Source organism: Oncorhynchus tshawytscha, linkage group LG01 (assembly GCF_018296145.1).
Source record: "Oncorhynchus tshawytscha isolate Ot180627B linkage group LG01, Otsh_v2.0, whole genome shotgun sequence".
Classification (NCBI taxonomy): domain Eukaryota; kingdom Metazoa; phylum Chordata; class Actinopteri; order Salmoniformes; family Salmonidae; genus Oncorhynchus; species Oncorhynchus tshawytscha.
In genome coordinates this window covers 42,474,586-42,490,113 of record NC_056429.1, presented here as the reverse complement: position 1 = coordinate 42,490,113, position 15,528 = coordinate 42,474,586, and the positions used below count along the sequence as shown (strand labels likewise).

Genomic DNA, 15,528 nt, shown 5'->3' with positions numbered 1-15,528 from the left:
TTGCTTACGACCAGTCATCCCTCTATCTCTGTCTCCATCCCTCCCTCTGGCCAGTTCCCCCTTTCCTAACCTTACTAACACTCCGGGGATCACGTCCTTGGCAGTAAGCTAATGAGCACTCCTCGTTTACCGCGGTGACCCAGCTGAGAGACGTTACCCCGGCGACGACCCCTCACGACGAGGACAACGACTGTCTCACTGGTTTGGAGGAGGAGGAGCAGAGAGGCCAGGATCGCGGCTCTCTGGCCGAGGGAGGAGGGCCTTTGGGGGGACAGGCTGGCCTGGTGAGCAGGGGGCCCGAGCCCATAGCTCCACTCTGGAAGGCCATGCTGTCTAAGAGCAGCCCTCTGTACAGAGACTCTCTGTTCTCCTTCTCTCTGTGGGAGAGCCGGGCCCAGGAGAGAGAACTGTCTCTGTACAGAAAACACACTGAAAGAGAGAGAAGGGCCCTGCACAGGCAGCTGGAGAAGTAAGAATCTTACATTAATTGATTTAGTAACGTGAGAGTGATAGTAATCGTTAACTGTGTACTACACAGTAAGTCCTTCAGATGAGTAGCCAGTGCTGAACTGCATAATGTATGCACAAGTCCACTGTGTGTGTGTGGGTGGGTGTTTAGAGGGATCAGCCTGGCACTGGTTTAGATTGGTGAGATGAGGTGACCTTCACCCTGCAATCAGGATGCTGCTATCAATTCATTAATTCAGCTGAGGGAGAACAGCCTGTGTGTTTATTTCTGCGTGCGTATGTGTGTGTTTGCAACAGTATGACATGAATGCAACAGTATTTCATCAGTATCAGTTTCGTCTCTGGTTGCTATGGTTGGTAACTCTTCTGTGTAGCAGTAGACTTTGGCAGTTGGAAAACATTGATTGTTGGGGGCATGTGTGTCCTCCACTGGGGTTCTCTCTCTCTCTCTGGTTTGTCACTTGATCAGTGATCCACACAGAAAATCAACTAGTCTGATTAACTCACTGGTAGACCAGCAGACTGGACAGTTGGCTGTGAGTTGCTCATGTCACTGACGACATCGGATCTCAATCCGATACACCACTGTGACTGTGATTGTTGGGGTGTAATCTCTTTGAAAACTACTGAGAGACAGGTCTATCCACTATATTTCTCTGCCTGTCTTTTTTCGCTCAATCATCTTTGCCCTCCCTCTTTCTCAACCTCTCTAGTCCCTTCGACCCCATGCTGGTAGGGTGGCTGGTTTTATAGCGTTAGCAACATTAGCGTTAAGGCAAACATGTTGAGTCAGGGCTGTGTGATGTCACCACTGCTAACCAGCCCCATGGGGACAATCATTGGAGAGGAGCGTTGTGATTGGATGAACCCACTGCCCTCCCTCCGCCTCCCTCTGATCGTTGTGGCAGCAGCCTCAGACCGCCACGGGGGGACTTGGTTGCTGAGAAGGCATCCTTTTTTTCTTTCCATCGTGTGTGTGTGTGTGTGTGTGTGTGTGTATGTGTGTGTGTGTGTGTGTGTGAGTGAGAATTAGCCAGGCTACAGTGTTGTGGGAACGCGGACAAGACTCGCGCTGTCTTGTGTTTGGGTTCAGACTCGGAGAAGGAAGAGTGTGTGAGTATGAGAGAGGGAGAGAGACAAAAACACAATGAACAGAACCTGACTAACATTGTATTCCTGTTTCAGCTCGTACGGTACTGTATGTTTTGTATCTCTTCATCCCTGAGCTGTGCTCATCTCGTGATGTGGTCCTCATAGAGTCGACTGGTGCTGAATAACCTCTGAATAACTACAACGACTGTCCTGGTTTGTGGGGTCACACTGTGCGGCCTGGGGCCTGTCGGGTCAGCCTGTCTGCTGGATGGCCCTGGTATCTGGGTGCATCTGATTACAGAGTGTCCCAGCCAGTTAGAGGGGCAGGCAGTGACAGACAGGGGCAGGCGGACAGAGACTTACGGACCAGAGCAGAACATTAGAGCACAGCAAGCTGCTAGCTCTCTCTGGTCCAGGCTCATGCTGAAAGAACAGTCTCTCGTTCCCTCTTCTGAAGTAGTGGCACAGGCTGCATCTGAGATGACACTATGTCCTATTCCCAATACTGCAAATCAAATCAAATCAAATCAAATGTATTTATATAGCCCTTCGTACATCAGCTGAGATCTCAAAGTGCTGTACAGAAACCCAGCCTAAAACCCTCTCTGTTCTCCTTCTCTCTGTGGGAGAGCCGGGCCCAGGAGAGAGAACTGTCTCTGTACAGAAAACACACTGAAAGAGAGAGAAGGGCCCTGCACAGGCAGCTGGAGAATTAAGAATCATACATTTTTTTTGTATTGTAGTAACGTGAAAGTGATCGTATTCGTTAACTGTGTACTATACAGTAAGTCCTTCAGATGACTAGCCAGTGCTGGACTGCAAACGGATACACAAATCCGCTGTGTGTTTGTGTGCGTGTGTGTAGAGGGATCAGCCTGGCACTTGTTTAGATTGGTGAGATGAGGTGACCTTCACCCTGCAATCTTGATGCTGCTATCAATTAATTAATTCCGCTGAGTGGGAACAGCATGTGTGTCTTTCTTTTTTTAACCAACTGTGAATATTTCTTATTTTTCAATATTTTATGAATTTGTACCTCTTTAATACGTGTTCTATTTATTTTGTTTGGTTTCGTCCGGTCCTGTTCACTCTTTCAATGTGTATGCCTCTTGGCCAGGTCGTTATTGTAAATGAGAATTGGTTCTCAATTGACTTATCTGGTTCAATAAAGGTGAAATCCAAATAAAATAAATGAGACCTTAAGTGAGCTGATGTGCCAGTCTGTCTGTATCAGCCTGGTGATTGATCACCTCTGTGTCTGTGTCTCTGTTGATCCCTGTTTGTCTCTCTGCGGGCAGTAAGAAGCGTCAGTTTCAGGAAGGATAGGATCATCAAACATCATTCTTTGTCTGTACGGGCAGGACCGTAGGGTGACTAGGCCAGGACGGAACAGATAATGGCTTAATCATGCTTTGGTTGTCCCTCTGTCACTAGAGAGCAGATGTATGGCCATATGTGTGCAAGGACAAGATCACTGAATGTATCCCTGTATGTTTGTGTGTGTACAGGCTGAGTAAGGAGCTCCAACAAAAGGATAAGGTCATTGAGTCTCTCCAAGCCAAACTCAACCAGCGCCAGCCGCACTCTGACACACCCTGCAGTAGCCATGCCCTCTCTGACACCACCGACCAATCAGACCGCATCTCATTTGTGTCTGATGATCAGGGCTCCACCAATGAGGACCTGGAGCTGTGCTCAGACATAGACGCAGCCAGCGAGTATGGCCAGGAGGACAGACGTGCCTCCCCTAGAGCCAGTACAGGTGCAGTAAACAATAGACACACACGCACACGGACACACACCCATCCATATTTCGAATGCATGCCCAGTAGTGCACAACTTAACGGTCTTCTTTTCATTCATCATCTCTCAGATTCCCACTGTAACAGTGTGCCCATGTCACGCCACCCCTCCACCCCTCCATCCAACACTTCATCCCACAGACACCAGTCCTCCATCAGCTGTCTCAGCATGCAGCCGCCAGGGGACACACAGACCCAGACAGGTAGGCAGACAGACAGGAAGAGAGGAGTGGAAGTGACTGCATTATTCAACACATTGTTGTCATTGTATCCACATACTGTACTTTATCATGTCCAGACATTGTGAAGTGTTTTCTTCCCTCATTCCTCATACCTCTCCCGGTCCCACCCCTCTTTCTGTATCCCTGTCGTCTTTTCATCTCTATTTTCACCTGTATTTCTCCTCCATACCTCCAGGCCTCTACAGTGGGCCAGTGTCCCGTTCCCTCCCCACCCCTCCCCAACCCCAGCCTCTCTACCACCCAGACCTCTCCTCTCAGAGAGCCCCTCTGCTCTTTGACCCCTACACGGGCACCCTGCGACCCCATTACCATGGCAGCGGGCCCGTGGGCTTCTCCCTGGCAGAGGTTCACCGGGAGCTGCAGATGTTACAGAGACAGCTGGGAGATACTGAGCGTGCGTCACTCTGCTTGCACCTTGTGTGTGTGTGTGTGTGTGTGCCTGTGTGTGTGTGTAGGATGGAGTGGCTACATTTGTCACGCTTTAAGCACATCATGTAACTACATGAGGTTATAAGCTTTAAAATGTACTTTTAAAGTTTTGTATTACAGTTATAGTGTAATCTGGCATGGGGATAGTAGTATTAGTATCGTTGATAAACTTGATGTACAGTAAGTGAATTTCACATTCAAAGCTCTGAACTATGCCCCATGGTAGTAATGTCAGACAGGACTGCAGGTGTATTGTCCTGTTGAGATTCCAGACGAGCAAGAATAAACATGTGAGTGTGTGTGCTAACCCACCACCCATTAGGCTTTTCCTCTGAATGAGGTAGGATGTGTCACATTGGCCTCTCCAGGCCCAAGTGTAATTGAGCAAGTTGATGTGCTGTATGGCTTTGAGCTAATTCATACCCCGCCTAACCCCACTCCTACAACGTAACTCTCCACCATCCTAACATCCCAACACTGGAGGTTCTGATAGTGTATCTCACAACAAGCTGCCTGGTCAACCTGTTTATTCATGCTTGGGCTTTTCTCTCTTTCTTACTGCAGGTTTTTCAGTTCCTTCAGCCAAGCCGTTTGTTGGCTTCCAGATGTCGGCAGATCCCTCCAGTTACCTGGCCCAGCCTCTGTCCTACCACACCTTCCACCCGTCTCCTCACAGTGGCCCCATGAAGGCGGGCACCAGCCTCCTGGAGAGCAGTGCAATGTGGGATATGGCTTACGGAGCTCAGCCAATTAGAATTGGCGCTGATTTGTCATCAGGGTCGTCAGGATACCAGTCTGGCACCAGCCATACAGGTGTGTGTTTATCTGAGTTTTAATGTAAATGTGTGTGTGTGTACTTGTTTTCCTACATTCTCAGGACCCCAATGGTCAGACAATTCACCAGAATGCCCTGAGAGAATCAGAAAACAATAACTTTTTTGAAAAGTCAAGATGTTTTTCAGGTCCTGAATTAGTTCAAATGCTATCTTAAGCTTAAGGTTTAGGATAATGGGGTTAAGGTTAGGGTTAGGTTTAGGGTTTTTGGGTTAAGGCTGCAGTTAGGTTGAAGGTTTAGTGTTAGGGAAAATAGTATTTTTAATGGTCAAAATTTCTATACTCCATAAAGTCCTGAAATGTAACAAAAACAAAGCTGTGTGTGTGTGTGTGTGTTTATGTATATGTTTTTTGGATGCCCTTTTAATTAATAAATAATTGTGTTATAATATATATATTGTAACCAGTATTTTGTTGTGTGGTTTGGTGCAGGTTCTGACCTATTGAAGGAGCAGCTGAGGGAGATCAGGAGTCTACGTCAATGCCTGGAGGATTCCATCCAGACCAATGACCGCCTCCGACAGCAGCTGGAGGAGAGACTGGTCAACCAAGCCAGAGACAAAGGTGCTAGACCACCAACCCACCGTTACTCAGATGTTGATATATTTTAGACATCCAACTTTGCAGTCACAAGTGAAATGTACTATCTCTCCTCATCCTTCTTCTTCCTCCTCAGGTGCCCCCACCAACATCTACATCCAGGGCTTGGACTCTGTCAGCCAGCTTTCCAGTGAGATCAGAGCTCTGAAAGAGGAGAACCTCAGCCTGCAGGACCGACTCCAACAGGCCAGCAGAGGTAACTAACCGCCCCGGCTCCTAGTACTCTCATTACTCCCTAGTATACTCCTAATACACAAAATACTCTCAATACTCATACACAGTGAGGGAGTTCGATTAAGCTGACGTGAGCAGGAAAAAGCGGCGAGGGAGGAGCGCACCTTTCAAATCTAACAGTAATCTGTGCCGCTCGGTCATGTTGCCAACAAGGCAGCATGTTGCATCGTTCAGAAACATACAACATATGCACTACCGTTCAAAAGTTTGGGGTCACTTAGAAATGTCCTTGTTTTTGAAAGAAAAGCAATTTTTTTGTCCATTAAAATAACATCAAATTGATCAGAAATATATTGTTAATGCTGTACATGACTATTGCAGCTATAAATGGCTGATTTGTAATGGAATATCTACATAGGCATACAGAGGCCCATTATCAGCAACCATCACTCCTGTGTTCCAATGGCATGTTGTGTTAGCTAATCCAAGTTTATCATTTTAAAAGGCTAATTGTTCAATAGAAAACCCTTTTGCAATTATGTTAGCACAGCTGAAAACTGTTGTTCTAATTAAAGAATCAATACAACTGGCGTTCTTTAGACGAGTTGAGTATCTGAAGCATCAGCGTGTGTGGGTTCGATTACAGGCTCAAAATGGCCAGAAACAAAGTGCTTTCTTCTGAAACTCGTCAGTCTATGCTTGTTCTGAGAAATTAAGTCTATTCAATGTGAGAAAATACTAAGAAACTGAAGATCTGGTACAACGCTGTGTACTACTCCCTTCACCGAACAGCGCAAACTGTCTCTAACCAGAATAGAAAGAGGAGTGGGAGGCCCTGGTGCACAACTAAGCAAGAGGACAAGTACATTAGAGTGTCTAGTTTGAGAAACAGACGCCTCACAAGTCCTCAACTGGCAGCTTCATTAAATAGTACCCGCAAAACACCAGTCTGTGTTTTGTGGGTACTATTTAATGAATAGTTTTTATTAATAATACTATTAATAGACCAACTTTACTCCACAAACAGAGACACATACAAAGCTCTCCCTCGCCTTCCATTTGGGAAATCTGACCATAATTCTATCCTCCTGATTCCTGCTTACAATCAAAAACTAAAGCAGGAAATACCAGTGACTTGTTCAATATGGAAGTGGTCAGATGACGTGGATGCTGAGCTACAGGACTGTTTTGCTAGCACAAAATGGAATATGTTCCGGGATTCATCCAATGGCATTGAGGAGTATACCATCTCAGTCACTGGCTTCATCAACAAGTGCATCGACGACTTCGTCCCCACAGTGACCGTAAGTACATATCCCAACTAGAAGCCATGGATTACAGGCAACATCCGCACCGAGCTAAAGGCCGGAGCTTTTAAGAAATCCCACTATGCCCTCAGACGAACCATTTATTTTTTAAATTTAAATTTGTACCTTTATTTTACTAGGCAAGTCAGTCAATGATGGCCTAGGAACAGTGGGTTAACTGCCTGTTCAGGGGCAGAACGACAGATTTGTACCTTGTCAGCTCGGGGATTTGAACTTGCAACCTTTCGGTTACTAGTCCAACACTCTAACCTCTAGGCTACCCTGCCACCCCGGCAGGCAAAGCGTCAGTACAGGACTAATATTGAATCCTACAACACCGGCTCTGACGCTTGTCGGTTGTGGTAGGGCTTGTACACCATTATGGACTACAAAGGAAAACCCAGCCCAGAACTGCCCAGTGACGCGAGCCTACCAGATTAGCTAAATGCCTTTCATGCTCGTTTCGAGGCAAGCAACACTGAAGCATGCATGAGAGCACCAGCTGTTCCGGACGACTGTGTGATCACGCTCACCATAGCCGATGTGAGGAAGACCTTTAAATAGGTCAACATTCACAAGGCCGCGGGGCAAGACAGATTACAAGGACGTGTACTCAGATTACCGAACGGTACCATGTGAGATTATACATTATGTCTACCTCTGAAGGTACATTATGTGTATTTTATTTCAATATTTTTTTTACCCCTGGGAACAATACCCTAACCGTACCCTTTTTTTCTGGGAGTGTGATTCACGAATGCAGTCAATGCTAACCATGTTCAACCGGGGCATTAATCGAGTCCCCAGGTTCCGGCGGCCACGGCCTGACAGAGCTGCAGCGCCTATGGCGATGCGCCTAGGGGAGGGATCTCCTCTGGGCCCCGACGGATGGGACGGAAATTGATTCAGAGGAGCAGGAGGAGGCGAGTTTGATAAGGACTCACCCCGTTCCTGTACAAAGGACCGAAGACAGCCTTTTAACAAAATGACTTTTTAACATGTTTTCATGTCTTAAAAATGTTTTACCTTTGTTAAATAATTTGTACACATTTTAAATGGCTTTTACAGAATTGGATGTTTTTACAAGAAAAAATACTTTAATTCCTGGTTGTTTCTATTGTTTTTAAATAAGCAACATGTACTTTTTAACAAATTTAAATGTAATATTCAAATGCTGTGTTTTATGCTATTATGCATATGTATAAAATGACGTACAAAAAAATGAGCTGTTTTTAAAGGAAATGCAACAATACAACTTTTTTTAAAGTCACCTCAATGAGAGAAGAATGATAAACATTGAGTGTTATGCCTCATTATACCATATTATTCCTTGTAATTTCTGTCTTGGTATCTGAGTTCCTTTGTACCCTCCCCCTAGACAGCAGTAAGGAGGCGGAACAGCTGCGGGAGGCGTTGCTGTTGGGGCGTGCCCGTGTGAAGGAGGCAGAGTTAGAGACCGAGCGGTGGGCGGAGCCGGGCAGGAAACTGCAGAAGCAGACACAGGCTCAGACCCTGGAGATCACCCAGCTGAAACAGGACAGGCAGAACAACCAGGAGGCCATCAAAAGGTAGGAGGGGTGAGTGTGTGTGTGTGTGTGTTTGTGTGTGTTTATAACTGTGTTGTGTGCGTCCCCAGGTTGCAGCACGAGGTGAATGTCTTTGAGCAGCAGGTGTGTGAGAGCCGTGGCCTTATCCACTCTCTACAGTATAAGCTCCAGATGTACCACAGAGTGTGTGGCGTCCCCAAGAATACACATACAGGTAAGGGGTCACACTCAGGGGAGTCTGCGCCCTTTGACCCCAGGGACCTGCATGTTCAGCTGGGGCAGCAGTTGACCTCTGCGACATGCCCTCCTGCAGCGAAGAGACAGCTCTTCCACGGTGAGAGCGAGGGAGTGCGACGCTGCATGCATTCTGGGATATGGTTACCATTGTTACCACATATTCTACCACACTTATTGGCACTTAACAACAAACTGTCCGAAATTGCACCCTATTCCTGCCTATATAGTGCACTACTTTTGCCCAGAGCCTAAGTAGTAGTGCACTAAATAAGGAATAGGGCACCATGCCATTTGAGATTTACCCCAACTCTAACACTGATTCTCCACTCCTCCTCTCCTCCTCACAGACCCTGCTCTCTCTCCCCCTGTCCGAGAGACTGAACTCTTCAGCCCTGCTTCCCCTCTCTCCCCCACACTGGATCCCCAGGAGACTGACTCTTCTCTGGAGGGCCAAGCCCCAGACGGCTCTTTTACAAACCGTAATGGCCGCCATGCTGTAGGGCACGTTGATGACTTCCATGCCCTACAGCAGCAGATGCTGGAGGGACACGTCCTCATCGGCAAGATGGAGGCTGCCCTCCAGGCCACTGCCAACCACGCTCTCCTGGAGCTCAGCCTGGATAAGGTGAGAGGTCAGGGGTCCTTTAGAGGTTAGAGGAGCAGCAGACATTTTACAGAGGAGTTAATGATCCCGAGAGTAACTTTTAGATCATTGGTTGAAATTCAACAAACTATAGCTAGTTAAACTGAAAATATGTCACACTTTTGTATTGTTATCCTGTGTTTTAGTTAGATTTGTTTAGTCAATCTGTCTCTGTGCATGTATCTTTCTCTGTGTGTCAGCCTGCGGATCCTGGCTTCGTGAGTAGACTGCTGACCAGCACTAAGACCCTGCGGCAGATCCTTGAGGAAGCCAACTCCTTGCTCAGAATGTTCTGGAGGGCAGCCCTGCCCAGTTGTGAGGGGTACCCTCAGAGCACCAAGGTCAGAAACACATACTCTTTATAAAGTATTCATAAAGCATTCATAATGCCTTCATGTGCATGACATACAGAGACACTGTCCACTCTTTATGTTCGTTTGCAAAGGGTTACGTTAAGGGGATTTGCTTTCTCTGTTAGCGTGTTACGCGTGTGAAGTTACTGATCATTGTTTAGAGTTTGTGTGCTTTAGTGGTGACTTTGTTTATACATTTGTCACGTCACTCCAGGTGAAATCACTGTAACCTCACTGCTCTTTACAGGTGTGTGTACATGTTTGAAATGTGACGGTGTGTTTTTTTTGACAATCTGTGTGTGTCTAGGAGCTGTCTCTAAAGGATGAGGTCCACACGCTCCGTCAGCGGATCTCACAGCAGGAGGAGGCTCTAAGGGATGCCATGGAGACCCTGAAGAGCTCCAACCGCACCAAAGACAGCATGGAACACTTCATCGTCAGCCAACGTGAGTGACTCTCACTACTCTCGTCTCAGTTACTCGTGTTCTCTTCCCCCACTATTCACCACTTTACCTCTCCCCTCCCCTCCTCTGTTTTCTTCTTTCTCTCCCCCTCTCCTGTCTTATCCTATTCTTTTCATATTGTCCGCCTCATATGCACAGTCATGTATCTTCCAGTTTGTTTATTCCTTTGTTCATCATTTCTCCCCCCTCATTCCTCTCTCGCTCGCACACCCGTTGTTTCTCTTTCTTTCTCTTTCACTGCCTTCTCCCTCTGTCGTGGACCGACTCATCTCTCTCCAACTCTTTCTTTCTCTCTCTGTCTCTTCATAATTCAGCACAGACTCTAATGGCTCAGTGATATGACTTAGTGTGGCGTTTGTGTTTGCATGTGTGTGTGTTGAAGTGATGGGCGACAGTCACAGATGAATCAGAACTGTTTTGTTTCTGGTTGTTTACAGTGTCGACAACAAAGGATGTCTTGAAGAAGGCACGGACAAATTTAGAGGTGAGCTCACTCTTTTTACAGGGTCTGGCTTATTTCGTTCTTCTCGTACCCTCTATAAGGCTGTTGTTTGACTTATTTCTATGTCATGCACTCTTTAGAAAAATCACTGTTAGAGAAAGAGAAGAGCAGATGGAATACCTATCTCACCCGCCCTCCTCTCTCACCTCACCTGCACTTTATCTACCTCTGTCTCGCTCCCTCTTGCTCTACCTTGAGTTATTCCAGGAGAACAAGCAGAGAATGTCCTCCACTTCTCCCCCCCTTCCTCCTCCTCTTTGTTCTCTTCCTCCTGTCCCTGGGTTGGTAAAGGTACTGCTTCCTGGCTTGCCGTGCCTGTCGGTGTGCATGTTTCAGCTTCCTGTAATCCACCCTGCCTTTAACCACCATCTAGAGGTCTTCTTGGATCCACCTGTACCCGAATACCCGAGACCTGATCTGGGACCCGAGCGGGTCCAGATCCAGAATTCTAAATAATGTCACGGGTTGGGGTCGGATTTATTATGATTGTCTCGGGTATGGGTAATTTTAACCTCTAGCGTCGAGCAATCCCGTATCCGGGAGTGTAATTATAGCCTCAAGCTCATTACCATAACGCAACGTTAACTATTCATGAAAATCGCAAATGAAATGAAAGAAATATATTCACTCACAAGCTTAGCCTTTTGTTAACAACACTGTCATCTCAGATTTTCAAAATATGCTTTTCAACCATAGCTACACAAGCATTTGTGTAAGAGTATTGATAGCTAGCATAGCATTAAGCCTAGCATTCAGCAGGCAACATTTTCACAAAAACAAGAAAAGCATTCAAATAAAATCATTTACCTTTGAAGAACTTCGGATGTTTTCAATGAGGAGACTCTCAGTTAGATAGCAAATGTTAATTTTTTCCAAAAATATTATTTGTGTAGGAGAAATCGCTCCGTTTTGTTCATCACGTTTGGCTAAGAAAAAAATCTGAAAATGCAGTCTCTACAATGCCGAACTTTTTACCAAATTAACTCCATAATATCGACAGAAACATGGCAAACGTTGTTTAGAATCAATCCTCAAGGTGCTTTTCACATATCTATTCGATGATAAATCATTCGTGGCAGCTGTGTTTCTCCTCGAAGCAAACGAAAAATACACGCAGCTGGAGATTACGCAATAATTGCAACGGAGGACACCAAGCGGCCACCTGATAGATGTAGTCTCTTAAGGTCAATCTTCCAATGATTTGCCTACAAATACGTCACAATGCTGTCGACACCTTGGGGAAACGACAGAAAGTCTAAGCTCATTCGTGACCCATACACAGCCATATAAGGAGACATTGGAACACAGTGCATTCAAAATCTGGGGCACTTCCTGTATGAAATTTCATCTTGGTTTCGCCTGTAGCATTAGTTCCGTGGCACTCACAGACAATATCTTTGCAGTTTTGGAAACGTCAGTGTTTTCTTTCCAAAGCTGTCAATTATATGCATAGTCGAGCATCTTTTCGTGACAAAATATCTTGTTTAAAACGGGAACGTTTTTTATCCATAAATTAAAAGAGCGCCCCCTATATCCAAGAAGTTAACTGACTTGTCCGGAATGGGCCATATAGATCTGAACTTGACTGCTGCAGTAGAGAGAGAGAGAGATTTTTAAAATTTATGCTGCTGCTCTTGCTTTTCATGAGAGTGGAGTGTGGTGCGTGTAGCTTGTTGTTGGCCAATCATGAGTCATCAGTGCGGCAATAGGCTACAGTCATAGAGCTCACTCCGTGTGTGGCAAAGGTTAGGAGACATATAATCAATGGAAGGTGGAATTACAATGACAGAATTTAAAGTTAAAGGATAGGCTACAACGACCAAGAGCCAACAGGTAGGGTCTACTTAATATTCTGAATGGAGTTGTTGTTATTTTTAACTGTACGATTAGAAAATGTGTGCACTGCAGCCTGTTAGCCTAGCTAGCTAACATTAGCTAGTTTAACTAGCTTCTCGCAGGTTGGTGTAGTCAAATCAGGTACTACGTAATCATATTTTATGATAAATAACCTACCTATGGCAATTACTGGTCTACTATAGTGTAAGTCGGCTTGGTTGGTTGCTGTCTCTCATCTCTCGCTCCCTCCTCCCTGTTTCAATCGCTCACAGTACAGCCCCTCCCTGCCTGCTAGAGTGGCACCTCTCTCCCTCCTCTTGCGCTTTATCAGCTCTGGTTAGTAAAGTAGCTCAAAAAATACATTTTCTGCTGCTTCCCTCACTCAGGTCAGATCGAGTCTGGATCCGACCAGATCTATATACGAAACAGGTGTAGTTGTCCTCGGGTCCGGGTGGCAAAGCTCCAGGTCCATTTCGGAACCCGCAAAGACCTCTACCACTATCCTTTATCAGTAGAACGCCCCCTACTGGCATTAAACAGCAGTACATGATACCCTCTTTGACTCTCACTTAGTTAATGTTTTTTTTGTAATACCATTGTACAGATAACATCTTCTAACACCTCCTTATTGGGATCATACTTGTTGTAGGCCTACCATCAGCAGATTTAAGTTACCCTAATTTAATTTGCTAGTGTCTAAGTATGAGTGTATTAATATTACACTGGTTAGGAAATAAATAAGTATGTGCATTATTTTGGTAATTTTTGTTAAAAATCTTTAATGGAGGGTTTTCATTGTCTTACTTCAGATAGTGCAATGACTCAGCATAACATAAGTCATGACATTACATAGTAACATGAAATATAAGTATGCTGACCCTTCCTCCTTTTGCCTCTTCCTCCCACTCAGGTGAAATCCCAAGAGGCTTCTGTGAGCTCACCCATTCTGCTGGTTCGGGTGTTGTGAAGCAACAGATAAAGGCTCCATCACCCAGAACTCCTACCGTGGCCCAGTAATACCCAGGGTCTGACCCAGGGGGTTAACAGACTGCACCCCCCACAGCCAGCCTCTTTGTGATGCACAAGCTTCAGCGTCCTCCTAATACTGGGAGACAGGACAGGACTCTTCCTGTTTTAAAGGAAACAAAGTGCATAACAGGTCTCTGGTTAAATAGGGGGGACACTACAGTTGAGGGGAGACAGTCTGATAGTCAGTAGAGGTTCAACCAGGTGTTCTCTGTGATGTTTATGAATGTCGACGGCTGTCTATCTCAGGTGTTATGTATAGCTTTTGTAGGTGCTACGAAGGTTTCTCAACTGAAGTGTTTCCCCTATTTTACCTGATATACAGTACCAGTCAAAAGTTTGGACACACCTACTCATTCAAAGGTTTTCTTTATTTGTACTATTTTCTACATTTGAGATAATAGTGAAGACATCAAAACTATGAAATAACACATATGGAATCATGTAGTAACCAAAAAAGTGTTAAACAAATCGAAATAAATGTTATATTTGAAATTCTTCAAAGTAGCCACCTTGCCTTGATAACAGCTTTGCACACCCTTGGCATTCTCTCATCCAGCTTCATGAGGTAATGCGTTTGAGCCAATCAGTTGTGTTGTGACAAGGTAGGGGTGGTATACAGAAGATAGCCCTATTTGGTAAAATACCAAGTCCATATTATGGCAAGAACAGCTCAAATAAGCAAAGAGAAATGACAGTCCATCATTACTCATAGTCACGAAGGTCAGTCAATCCGTAAAATGTTAAGAACTTTGAACATTTCTTCAAGTGCCGTCACAAAAACCATCAAGCGCTATGATAAAACTGGCTCTCATGAGGACCGCCACAGGAAAGGAAGACTCAAAGTTACCTCTGCTGCAGAGGATAAGTTCATTAGAGTTACCAGCCTCAGAAATTGCATCTAATTAAGCCTTCATGGGAGAATTGCTCCAAAGAAACCACTACTAAAGGACATCAATAAGAAGTAACACGAGCAATGGACATTAGTGGTGGAATATAGATAGATAGATAGATAGAGTACCAGTCAAAAGTTTGAACTCAGCCACTCATTCAAAGGTTTTTCTTTATTTTTACTATTTTCTACATTGTAGAAAAATAGTGAAGACATGAAACCTATGAAATAACACATATGGAATCATGTAGTAACCAAAAATGTGTTAAACAAATTAAAATGGATTTTATATTTGAGATTATTCAAAGTAGCCACCCTTTGCCTTGATGACAGCTTTGTACACTCTTGGTATTCTCTCAGCCAGCTTCACCTGGAATGCTTTTCCAACAGTCTTGAAGGAGTTCCCACATATTTGACCCGATTCAGGAAACTAGTCGTATGTCGCAAGTCACGACTTCATAGGAGAGCCGTTTAAAAAAAATCAAAATGCGATTTTTGACAGAAATGCTTTCTCGAACATGTGAACTTTCATGTGCCCTAGTAACCAACTTCTTTGCCATCTGTAAATACGTATAAAATTGTTAAATTAAGAGCCTTGTTGGTTAAGCCACAGAAAAAGTCAGCAACCTTCCCACTAGCCATGATTGGTTGAGATAATGAGTGGGCTGGACATGCCGAGCCATATAGAAGGCTTCTTTCTGTCTATTTGAGCTCGACAGTCTGTGTTGGTAATCCTGTCAAACGCAGCTTTTTTTATGCATTGTGTAGTGGAGCTGCATAAGTGTTGCTCTCCACTTTCTGGAGGATCAAGTTTTGAAATCAGTGGAATTAGTGTATGATAGCTACAACTAAGGGCAACCGTGGTATGGCATTCCTGACAGGGAGACTCATCCATCATGCATGATGATGTATACAGGTAAGATAGTCTAGCATTAGCTTGCTACTGTTGGCTAACCCCATTACATACACATTTGCACAACCACGGCAATCAAACAAGGCTGCAATGAAAACTAATGGGACTGTAGCGACTGTGTTGGCCTCACAATCTGCAGTGTGAACTACATTTCTATTCAAGCGTTG

General features: G+C 45.0%; 1 protein-coding gene across 9 annotated transcripts in view; it reads left to right on the top strand.

The window, feature by feature from the left end:
* Positions 1-13,987, top strand: part of LOC112250898 (myomegalin) — a 113,912-nt gene extending 99,925 nt beyond the window's left edge. For 5 of the 9 annotated variants that reach the window (XM_042321621.1, XM_042321613.1, XM_042321608.1 and 2 more), the window contains 13 exons: positions 3,069-3,322; positions 3,434-3,565; positions 3,780-3,998; positions 4,598-4,846; positions 5,300-5,431; positions 5,544-5,663; positions 8,327-8,516; positions 8,585-8,829; positions 9,080-9,357; positions 9,576-9,716; positions 10,036-10,174; positions 10,630-10,676; positions 13,441-13,985. In XM_042321621.1, the coding sequence (XP_042177555.1) occupies positions 3,069-3,322; positions 3,434-3,565; positions 3,780-3,998; positions 4,598-4,846; positions 5,300-5,431; positions 5,544-5,663; positions 8,327-8,516; positions 8,585-8,829; positions 9,080-9,357; positions 9,576-9,716; positions 10,036-10,174; positions 10,630-10,676; positions 13,441-13,497 (2,203 nt within the window). In that variant the 3' untranslated portion in view covers positions 13,498-13,985. Of the gene's footprint in view, positions 1-3,068; positions 3,323-3,433; positions 3,566-3,779; positions 3,999-4,597; positions 4,847-5,299; positions 5,432-5,543; positions 5,664-8,326; positions 8,517-8,584; positions 8,830-9,079; positions 9,358-9,575; positions 9,717-10,035; positions 10,175-10,629; positions 10,677-13,440 lie in introns of all 9 variants that reach the window. The other 4 variants (XM_042321596.1, XM_042321594.1, XM_042321603.1 and 1 more) reach the window with 3 other exon arrangements.
* The last annotated feature ends 1,541 nt before the right edge of the window (positions 13,988-15,528 follow it).